This window comes from Grammomys surdaster, unplaced genomic scaffold (genome assembly GCF_004785775.1).
Source record: "Grammomys surdaster isolate TR1022 unplaced genomic scaffold, NIH_TR_1.0 125123, whole genome shotgun sequence".
NCBI classification, from domain to species: Eukaryota; Metazoa; Chordata; class Mammalia; order Rodentia; family Muridae; genus Grammomys; species Grammomys surdaster.
This window is the reverse complement of record NW_021620024.1, coordinates 1-11,435: the sequence shown is the minus strand read 5'-3', so window position 1 is coordinate 11,435 and position 11,435 is coordinate 1. Positions and strand designations below refer to the sequence as shown.

General features: G+C 49.6%; 1 protein-coding gene across 4 annotated transcripts; it reads left to right on the top strand.

Annotated features, from left to right (window-relative positions):
• The first annotated feature begins 481 nt into the window (after window positions 1-481).
• Window positions 482-11,323, top strand: Knop1 (lysine rich nucleolar protein 1). Of its 4 annotated transcripts, none has more exons than XM_028785137.1 (5): window positions 482-635; window positions 2,748-3,199; window positions 5,414-5,482; window positions 7,483-7,560; window positions 9,890-11,323. In XM_028785137.1, the coding sequence occupies exons 1-5, from the start codon at window positions 482-484 to the stop codon at window positions 10,199-10,201; spliced, it is 1,065 nt and encodes a 354-aa protein (XP_028640970.1). In that variant the 3' UTR covers window positions 10,202-11,323. The 4 variants fall into 4 exon arrangements, with proteins under 4 accessions (XP_028640970.1, XP_028640966.1, XP_028640967.1 ...); XM_028785133.1 differs by having other exon boundaries at window positions 2,748-3,679; XM_028785134.1 differs by lacking the exon at window positions 9,890-11,323 and adding an exon at window positions 8,808-9,196 and having other exon boundaries at window positions 2,748-3,679.
• Window positions 11,324-11,435: the final 112 nt, after the last annotated feature.

Here is an 11,435-nt window from a genome sequence, read left to right as displayed (position 1 = left end):
ATCCATTCATTCCCAGCTTCCTCTCGGAAGATCTGCGGGCTGTCCGGGTGTCTACCCTGAAGCTTCACACCACGCAACTCTCTGACTCGGTTTCCTTCTGCAAGCCTGTTCCCTGGGGTCGCACGGGAATCCAAGACGTACGCCAGCCCTTTTCTCCGAGTGTGGACCCAAGGCTCGGCTAGTGCGCCCGAGCGCGTCACTCGCCTGGCGCACAGAGGATTGGAACGCGCGTCCCCGCCGGTCCCGCCCGCATCCAGCCCGCGTCCAGCCCGGCCCGGCCAGCGGCGGGCGCCTACCCTCGCAGATCTGGTCCCACAGGTTCTTCCCCGGCGGCTCGGCAACCTGCGCGGGTGACACGAGCATTTCGGGGGACCCGGGCGATACTGCGGGTACGGGCGTGCGCGTAGTGACCGGCGAGTCCGTGGTGCCTCCCGCCTCTTCACGCAGCATGCTACGGCTGGATCCTTGTTTGGGCACCGCCATGGACGCGGTTTCTACAGCAACCCAGGGCGCCCTGAGGCTGCGACCCGGAAGGAGAAAGATTTCGAGGGGGCGGGCCAGAAATTCGAAGCTGACTTCCGGGTCGCGGCGGCGCGGGTGCTCACGTGGGGATGCTTGGCCTGCTAGTAGACCAGGTGAGTGCGGGTGGGGCGTGCGGGACCCGGAGAAGGGCCTGCACGCTTGGGGAGAAGAAAAACAAAGATAAGTCACCCCAAACTCGCCTTCAGCCCTCGGTTTTTCTCCAAGCCTTCCGGCCTTGGAGTAGGCCTAGGGATGATCCTGGCTAGCAAGCAGCCTGCGCTTGGTGAGGGCTACACACGCTCTTCTGGGCTCGAGTCCATATTCTGCACCTTGCTGACTTTGAGACCTAGTAAATTAACGTCTCCGAGGCCTGTGAAGTTTATTGGTCACACCAACCTTAGTCACTGCTACCGCGGGAATTTAAAAGTGCCTTAACACTGGGCATAGTGGCCCATACTTATAACCCCGGCACGCGGGATGCTGAGACAGGAGGATCACGCGCAGCAGACCAGCCCGAGCGGTGTTTTGTCACTAAAACAACCCGCTTTTGAAGATAGCATGTGTTTGCAGGTAATCCAGTGTAGGTTCGGTTCCACTTCTCCCGAGTGAAGTACAATTACAGAGATGGAAAAGAGGATGTTGGTATTGGCTGAGTGGCAGAGCTAAGAAGTGGATTATTTTTGTCCTGGGACGTTTTTGTCCGGGTTATTTCTTTTGATCATTGCCCCCAATCCTGTAGAATCGTAGTCTTACTTGACACTATCCTCTAGGGACTTGTATCTTTCTCTCCTTTGTGAGTTCCCTTTCTCTATCCTCTAAAAGTCAGTATGTCTTGAGGCCCAGTCTGTTTTCTTAATTACCATCCCTGAAGTCCTGTTTATGTCACCCATGTTGGCCAGAGTCACTTCCTTGCGTCAGACCTACCCGTTCAGTGGCTGGTTTCACGCAGCTGCCCAATCACCTTCCACTTCTGCCTCAAGGGTTGACTCTACCATCCTATTGGTCAAGCTGGAAAACTGTGTTTAAACATTTTCTTGACCACTTGTTATTGTTGGTTTAGTTGTATGTCATCTTGACACAAGCTAAGGTCATTTGGGAAGAGGAACTCCAGTGGAGAAAATGCCCCTATAATATTGGTCTATAGGCATGTCTGTGGGGTCATTTTCTTGATTAATGATTGACATCGGAGGGCCCAGGACTCTCCTGTGTGCCCCTAAAGCAAGATGTGAATGGACTTGAACTATATAGTTCAAGCCTGGTCTAGATCTTTACAGCTGCCAGGAACAAGCTGAATCCTTTGTGGGCCATGTTAGCTCTGAAGCCAAGGAGGGGTGCAGGATAGAGAAGCTCCTGGACTCCTAATTTCCACCTCGTTCCTTAGAAGCCTCCCATGTTTTGTCTCTAGTCCAGGGGAATAGCAAGAACCATACTGGTGACTGTGGGAGCCATATATTGAATCCCCAGCGACTTGTCATAAGTGCTTCTGTTTTCCTGAGGAAAGCTAGGTAATGAAGGTTTCCTTGTGTTATTGCCACTCATTAATTCCTAGCAATCACTTTGAAATTGAAGACAGAGCTTGCAATTGTCTTGTATACTGAGGCAGTATATCAGTTTTTCCTTTTGACCCCAAGTGTATAAAGTCTTGGCTGGAGCTTGTCTCACCTTGCCACATTGTTTAGGTAGCTAGAGATGGTAAGAGTTGAGGAACAGAGAATTCCTTTCTAGACCTAGAGAAGGAGCTGACTATTAACTGTGCTGTTTATTGGCTCTAATGGAAGTCTGCTTGTAATGTCTCTACTTCATCTTGTTAAACAGAAAAAAGAAAGTCATGGAAGCCAGCTAACGTCTTAATCACAGGTGCGACTTGCAGTGCTGGCTTGGGTAGGTGCTTGGTAAACATCTGTTGAATTTAGGTCTGTCTGGAGGTTTCAGGGAGATGGTGGACAAGAATCAAGTGCTCAAAGCCTTTTCTGTAGGGTCTCCGGCACCTCTTTGAGGATGGATATGTTCTTTCCTCCCAGAAAGGAAACTGACATGCAGAGTCATAGAGTCAAACTGAGTGAGAAGTTTGGGTTCGAATGTACCAAATCTGCATTTACACTTTCTGCCATTTAATTGCTTTTCCTCTTGCTCCCAAGGAATGGGAGCTGTTTTCTCTTTCTTTGGGACCACAGGCTGGGACTGGGTAGAATGATAAACTGCATTATTTCTGTTTTTCTTCTCAGTAATGGTCAGCAAGACTCAGAAAGCAGACCTGGGCCCTCGTCTCTCAGAGAAGAAGAAAAAGAAGAAGAAGAAAAAGAGGGTGGTTACAAATGTCTCAGAACCAGAGACTCAGTACTCAGTCTTAAACAGTAATGATTATTTTATAGATGTTTCTCCTCCAAGGGCCACATCCCCTTCTATCAATGTGGGTGAGGTACAGGTCCCCGAGATGTCACTGGGCAAGAGAAAGAAGAAAAAAAAGTCCTGTAGCACTTACTTGGAGGAGTACCTGGGGACTGAGCCTACACAGGCAAGACAGAAAAAGTCGCCTAGCCCTAGAAGGCAGGTCCTTGAGCAGTCAGCAGAAGGCCTCATCAGAGAGAAGAAAAAGAAGAGGCGGAAGTCCTTATCCAAGGCTGCCTCCCAAGGCTCAGGGCTGAAGACTTCCCCAGACCCCAAGCATGCCAAGGAGGTAAGCAAAGCTGGTAGGAAGTCCAAAAAACACAGGAAGGAAAAGAAGGTTCCTGACATGGAAGCCTTTGCTCCCCAGGACTCTTGGCTCTATGAGGCTGGGGATACTCTGTGCTCATGCTTAGAGGGGGCAGAGGCTGAGGAGCAGGCAGCCTTGGGGCAGAAAAGGAAGCAGGGGAGCCCCAGAGATCATAGCATGAAGAAAAAGAAGAAGAAGACCCACCAGGAGGGAGACATCCTCTTGGTGAACTCCAGGATCTCCATGGAGAACAGCCTGAAGAAAGGGAGTAAGAAGTCAGTCAGAAGTGAAGCTTTGGAGTTCATCCCCATGGACGGCCTGAAGGCCCCTGGGAAGAAGAAAGTCAAATCCAAGAAAAAAGTGGAACAGCCAGTTGGTGAAGGGCTGGCTGTGAAAAGGAAGAAAAAGAAGAAGAGGAAAGAGAACGGAGTAAAGGAAGACCCCTGGCAGGAGGAAAAAGAGGCAGGTTTCATTGGAGTCCGGGGGTGAGGTTGCTATATGAGTGCCTGTGTACATGTCAGCACGGGCACTTGTGCATTTAGTGACAGAACCCCAGCATCCTCGTGCATGCATGTGCACATTAACATGCACTGGAAAAGGATAGGAGTCACCTGCTTTTTAGTAAAATAGATCCAGAGGCTCCTGTAGTGTCACCAGTAATGCAGGCATCCTTCACTATCCGTAAATGGGGGTCAGTTTGTGTTAATATCTTGTGGCATGTTCTTCCACTTACTGTCTACCTCTCAGGAGCCAGTAGCCATCAGCTATAGGAAGTAGCATTGCTTCTAGCTTAGTAGATCCCCGAGTATGTTAGGAGATGCCAGTTTGTCCTTTCCCAGAGCCAGTGTCTGGGCAGCCCAAGAAATGACCATCTGCAATGGGAGCAAGACCTGGCTTCTCCAGCTCTGTGCCAGCCATGGCCCTGTGACCCTCACGAGGTTATGATGGGCTTTTTCTGAGGAGCACCTGTGAGATACAGGGCCATCAGGAAAATGTTGCTGACCTGTGTCTACTTTCCCAGACAGGGTTGGGATGATGGGTGGCTCCGTGTTGCAGCCTGCAGGGTGGTTGTGGTTGCTGGCATTCTCCCAGCTTTGTCCTCATGCATTAGGGCTCTGTTTCACCACCCACAGCTCAAGTGTGAAAATCAGAAGACAGTTTGAGGGAGACTGTTCTTTGTTTCATGATGTTGGTCCTGGGTAGACTTAGGTCAGTTAGGCATGCTGGCAAGCCAATCCTGCTGCTATTTATTCAGAAACTCAGAGCTAAGGAGATGATTTAATGAGTAAGAGTGTTTGCTCTATAAGCATTGGGACCAGAGTTCAAATCCTTAAAAAGCTGTGCATGGCAATATGTGCCTGTGACATCAGTAGTGGTGCGGAGGGAGAGATAGACAAGATTCCTTTGAGAGGCCCCATCTTGAGGGAATGAAGAAGAGAGTGATAGAGGAAGACACTACTTGTTTCTACCTGTGTGCACCGTGTGCATACAAAACACACAAAATTCAGCGTAAGATAAACCTGGAGGTTTAAAGCTAGCTCCCATTCAATTTTAGGACCTCTTTCTCCCAGGAGACTGGGGAAAGGTATCCCCTCTGCTTCACATCTCCCAGATAGCCCACACAGTTTACCGAGTCCCACAGGCCAGGCTAGGAGTAATAGTGTGAGGAGGGGAAGGAGCGCTCCCCTGCCCCATCATCTCGTATACATGTATGACACTGGGGCCAAGCACAGCATCCTAAAGAATGCAAAAGCTGTTGGCACCTGTCATTCGTGATCGACCAGGGACTGATTGTCCTTGGCCTGCAGTTAGATGATACCCTGAGGACCTGATAAATATGGTTGGGGAGACCCTGCTAGGCCATTGGCAGGCCAAGGGTAACTTAGCTGCACACCAGCCATTGAGTCAGGAGACCTGGATTCAAGTTAGCACTGCCACTGAGCTACAGAATAACCTGGTTGTTTCCCTCTCTGAGCCTCAGTTTCTTTGTGTCATCTGGTTTAGTGCTGCCACCATTTGCTGGGAAGATGCATCAAAGGGAAAGTGGGCAGGGCTTTGTTGCCTCAGGTGCTGTCTTGACAAACTAGTGCTGCCATGCCCTCCGCTCTTTCTTGGACCTAATCACCTTACTCAGTAGACTGCTGGAGCTAGGGCTGTTCATGGCTTGCCTCAGCTAACATCGTGCCTTCTTTGCAGGAGTCAGACACAGACTTGGAGGTGGTACTGGAGAAAAAAGGCAACATGGATGAGACTTGCATAGATCAGGTATGACCCAGCCTGTCCTGTGTCCTTCCTTACTTCTCGTCACCCCCTAGATACCCTCACCACCCGTCAGGCTACAAATCCCTGGGCTCGGGGATTCGGGTCTCCAAAGGCAACTTGTCCAATTCCGTGGCACACCTCTAGGGGCAGGCAAACTCAGCCCACCTGCACCTCTGGCCAGGGGATCCCAAAGCTGCTGTGACTTTCTGAGAATCCTGACAGGCCCTCTCAGGGAGCCTATTGAAGAGTGTCAGGAAAATGGGACCTGGGACCCTGTAGCTAGAGCAGGTAAACATGCGCAGCCACGCCCATGGGGTCTCCACCAGTTCAGAGCTTGAGAGGCATCTTACAGACTAGTGTCAACTCTGGCACGTGCGTATCCCTATTGTGGGATCTAGACTTTGTATAACTGGGATGTTTTTATGTTCCTTTACCCTGGGGCCTTGCAGGACTGAGGGCTGTGGGGGCCTGGTGTTAGTCTGTGCTTCGCCGGCTGCTGACCCTTCTCTGTGAGTCAGTACGGTTCTTTAAAGGCAGCTGTAGAGAAAGGGGAGGATATCTGTGTTGCCCATATAGATGACACCTGGTTCCCATGGTACCTGCTGAGGCAGCACTGTGATAGAGATGCTCATCTCGCACCTTAGAGAAAAAGGAAGATGGAGTAAAGTTTAGAAGTGAGGAGGACCACCCAGAAGAGATGGTGTGTGGCAGACCTGCTGTGGAGCTGTGGGTGTGAGGGAGCTGCATTTGGAGGGAGCGATGCATACATGGCCAAGGGAAGGGCCAGGGGAGAGTGATGTGCTGGGGCTCCTCCAGGGTAGGCCTGGACCACTGGCCTTCAGGGCTCCTAACCTCCATGCAAGGCCAGGAGTGCTCTGCTCAATAGGCCAAGGCCAGTAATGCCATAGTGGCCCAGGACAGTATGCAGAGGGGCCAGCCGTGGGGCCTCAGCTCTCCTGGGGCCTATCCCTTGTCTGGGGTCTCCTTAGCCCCTTAGGACACAGCCAAATGTTGAGCAGTCCCAGCCACCCAACACTGTGTGCAGAGCTCTTGGACTTTGTGGTTTTCTGCCTACTAAATGTCTCTGAGGCTTATTACAGGATGGCCTTGAGTCTCCCCTTCTGTTTTCCCCATAACTACTGAAAGGTAGTTGTGTGTAAAATGGGATGATAACATGTCTGAGAACCTCCTGCCCAGCTCCTCGCATTGGATATGGCTGAGATGGGAGTCAGACAGCGTGTGCAGTCTGTCCTCACTGCTTCTGTTGGGTTATCCCTCACCTGTTCCCCTCATCCCTGCTTTTCTATGCTATGGCAACCACTATAGATTTTTGTATTTTGAATTGTATAAAAAGTAATCTCATTTCAAAGTTCTTGTCATGTAAAGGGGAATCAAAATTAGACCTAAATCCTTGAAGGAAGCAAAAGCCCTGGAAGCTTCTGTGCACTGTGGGCTGCTGGTGTGCCACAGAGGCCTTGAGCTAGCCTCGCAGGAGCACCCGGTGCTCTGCTACAGGTGCTTCTGCTTCTTCTCAGAGCTCAAGCTTTCCGGTTTCCGCAGGTAATTGATCCAGTAATCAGAAGGGGTGAGGTTAGTTTTGTGAGGCTGCACAGCCTGTTTAGCAGCATTGCTGGGATTCCAGCTTGTGTCTGCCTTGTTTCTAGAAAGCAGTGCCGTCCTCGTGGAAGGTGACTATACACTGCACCAGAGAGGGCCTCAGTATTTCAGTTGTCCAAGTTCCCATACATCACTCTTATAGGATGTTCTGGTATAGGTGGATCATCTTCTGTTACAGGAAAATCAGTTCTAAAGAAATTGTGCCCATGACAAGTGTTTCAGGCCGGGGGACCAACTGTTAACCAGAATGTCCTCTGCTCTGGAGCAGAGTAAAGCTCTTGATCTTCCGTCCTGCCTTTATTAACATTAAGATCGGTAGAGAACCAGGTCTTATCGGCCTCTTCATTTTGTTTAGTTGCTTATTTACTTATTTTGTCCTTGCCTAGGTGAGACGGAAGGCCTTGCAAGAAGAGATTGATCGTGAGTCGGGCAAGACAGAGGCTTCAGAACCCAAAAAGTGGACGGTGGGTTTGTTGTGGTGGGCTTGACATCCGGAACCTATGGTGCCCACCTTGCTAGGCACAGAATTGGTCTGAGCCAGCTTCACTCCTTCTAAAGGGCTGCTAAGAGGCTAGTCACTGAGACATGCCCCCCTAGACTTCATGTCCTGTTGTAGATAATGGGGTGACCTGCAGTCTAATCTCAAAGGGCTCTTTGTAGCTGCAGGAAGTACCCGTGGAAGGCTGTTAGGAGCATGCAGGAGGTGTGGGAGTTGGGGCTAGACCTCTTAAGACACCCTTGGGAAACATCTAGACCCTATCTGAGAAGGTAGGAGTTGGGCCATGGACTTGGCCACATTAAGTTTTACAGCCTGGCCATAGCACTAACTCTTTGTGCCTTCAGTCAGCTTCATAACCTCAGTCCCTAGCTGGCATCTACCTGGGCTGGCACTGTGCTGTGTGTGGAGGGAGGTATGCAGGACCCTCATCATTAGATCTGTGTAGCAACTGGAAGGGGTGGCTGTTGGGGCGGTATGCTGTACTAGATGATCAGAAGTGAAGCTCAGGACAAACGACACTTAAGACCCTGAATATGGTAGTACCAGTCCTTAGCAGACAGTGCAGTGGCAAATGCAGGACCCAAAAGTGGGAGTGGACTCAGACTGGTCCCTTGTAAAAGCCAAGCTGATGACAGGACAGCAGGAGCAAGCTACTGTGTCACGCCATTCCAGTCCAGAACCACAGGGAAGTTTCTACTAGGTGGTGACCTGAGGGAACCACTGTAGAGCATAGGTACGAAAGGGAATAGGAGGAAGAAAAAATTTACAATATGTGTGGAAAGTGTGACTATGGACTTGGGGTAAATGCGGGGTGAAACGGAAGGACTACACCTGGAGGGAAGGCCTGTCTGCCTACTCTGTTTTTAGCCTCCTGTTTAACAGGTCCTCTAGAGGACTTTGAGGCTTAAGAGAGGTTGCGACTTGATCAGCCACACAGGTGGGGCTTCATCCCAAGCTGGGTAACTTGAGGGTCACTCACAGTCTTGGGGATCTGAGCCAGTCTTACAAACCTGAGGTGGAATGGGTCTTGGAAAGCTCTTACATTTCTAGCAAGGAAGATTTTACACTGGTGATAAATATAGCACCTCTTCTTCCCGACCCTTCTCTTGTTAGAACAGAGGAATATCTGGCTGGTGACTGCCATGCTGTGAGGGGACTTTGCTCTGTGGAGGTTGAGGGAAGGGTGATGATGTGCTCTGTGCTATGTTAAAGCACTTGCTACTCAAGCATGAGGTCCTGAATTGGAATCTCCAGAAGCTACATGAAAGCCAGATACACAGCACAATTGTTTGTGATCCAGAACTCCGTGAAGTGGTGAGAGTCTGTTGTATGACACTGATCTATGGAGGTACAACAGAACATACACTCATCCCATATAGGGAGCCAATGTCAGACCAAAGTAGTAATACCACCAAAGCTTGATAAACAAATTAGTTAACTGAGGTTCCAGGAGTGTGAGTTACTGAAGGGCAGCTGCATTACCGAAAGTCTACCCCAGCGTGAATGACAGCTCAAGAAGGCTAGAGCTCGGGAGCATTCTACGTGACTTGCAGGCAGTTCAGTAGATCTGCAGTCCTTACTGCTTATGGAACCTTGAGGGAGGGGCCTTATAACCTGCTAAGTTTCAGACACTGCCTAAGACTTAGTGAGTTGTTTACTTCCTGGTCTTACTAAGCTCCCCTCTCAGAGTTGAACTACTTAAAATCAGAGGATCAATATACAACAGAGGCTATATAGAAGGACCTCTGGAATCTCGTGGCCAGCCAAGCATATGCAGCAGAAAAATCAATAGAGATCTTATCTCAAATAAGATAGAAGGCAAGAACCAACCCCTGAGGTTGTCCTCTAAATCTGCATGTGCATACACATTGTGTATGAGAACACACACACACAAAACAAAACACTAGTTGGACTATGGAAAGGTTGAGATATGTTCCAAAGTCAGAAGATGGGTCGTGTGTTTTGTGGTGTAGTGTGTGATATAGGAAGTGAGGTAAAGTGCTCTTGCTATTATCATGTGCTGGGAGAAAGCAGAGCGCAGATTAGCTTGGTGTGCAGTGATTTTATTGTTAGAAGCCAATGGTGGGCTCTCAGGCTGGTCATTCTTGAGTTGGGAATCATCTGGATATATCACCCCCATTAAGCTCTAGGCCTCATTTCCTCACCTGTAATGTGGGAATGAATAGCCATATCCCCAGGTCTCATTAGGAAGAATGAAACAGTTCATTGCATGACTGAGGGTGAGGGAAGCATTGGTCTTCAAGGGCAATGACAGCCTTTTACTCTCTACACAGGGAACCCAGTTTGGCCAGTGGGACACTGCCGGCTTTGAAGATGAAGAACAGAAGCTAAAATTCCTGAAGCTTATGGGTGGCTTTAAGCATCTGTCCCCATCATTCAGCCGCCCTCCCAGCATGACTGTCAGGTCCAACATGGCCCTGGACAGGAAGTCTTCAGAAATGCTCCAGCAGAGTCTGCAGCAGGACTATGACCGGGCCATGAGCTGGAAGTACAGCCACGGAGCTGGCCTGGGCTTTAACTCTGAGGCCCGCAAGGTCTTCTACATTGACCGGAACGCCTCCAAGTCTATCAAGTTGCAAGATTAAATTTATTGTCCTGTTCTTCAAACTCCATTTCTTGATCAGTTTTGCATCCATCAAGTTGGCTTGAAATAGTCACCTGCAGTTATTGAGGACCAGTATGAATTGCTAAAGCCTCCTATTTTCTGTGTTAAACATTCCACCTCCTTGGGTGACAATATTTTAATAGTAGCTAGCAGTTGTTGGCACGTGAAGGGTCCTGACTAAAGTGTTTTCCTTGTATTGATATACTTAAACCTAATTATGGAATGGGTGCTATTCTCATCTCCATCAAGTTCAGGGATAATCAAATGACCCAGGGTCGCCTTCTGTTAAGTGCCATCGAGAGTACATCACCCAGAGTTACTCAGTGATCAGTGGAGACAGCACGTGTTATGCCATGACTTCCACGTGGACTAGCAAGTTTGTTTCCCTTCTCCCTTATCAGGAGGCAGGTATGGTGCACCAGGCAGATGTGGTTGAGCTTCCCCTCTGTGGCCAATACACCTCTGAGCTGGCTTCTTTCCAGCTGTCACCCTTCCATCAGACTGCTATGCTTGGATTTGATGGTGCTGTATCGGTGGATCTCAAACAAGGCATTCTGGACAGCAGGTAATCCTGCGTATGAACCCATGACAGATTCTCAGCAGCATGTTCTGTGGCTGTTCACTAGACAGAAGACCTTGGACACTTGTGTGATGAAATCAGATGTAAGGAGTGGAGAAGAAGATAATTTATCTGCTGCAGGCACCATACTCCACCCACCCCCACACCCCCAAAAAAATCACAGCAATCTTCATGGAGCTCCAGATACAGAGACCCATGTGACATGATTTTCTCTTCCACCAGCTTTTGGCAGTCTGGTATCAAGGCTCAGATAAGGTTATTTTATGTCTTGGCCTGATGTCTCACAGGCAGAAACACTGTCTGGGGGATGGGGGTCGTTGGTGGAGGGATTGACTCAGCCAGGACATTCATCCTCCCGGCACTATCATCAGTGTTGGTGTCTCCATGCTGCTAGGAAGATGAGAGGCAACTCCAGGCATTCCAGAGATGGGAGAAAAGCCTCTTAATGACCAAAGAAACTTCCGTCAGTCCTTCAGGAAACCTTTTATGGTTTTATTCAACTCTGTAGTTGTTCCTCTATCAGCACCCTTGGTAAGGAGATGCCCCTCAGGCCAGCCAGGTTGAGGTGTTCAGTACTGCCAGATGGGCAGCAGAGGTGACACTGTGCCTAAGGCAACTGCCTCCCCCTACCCCC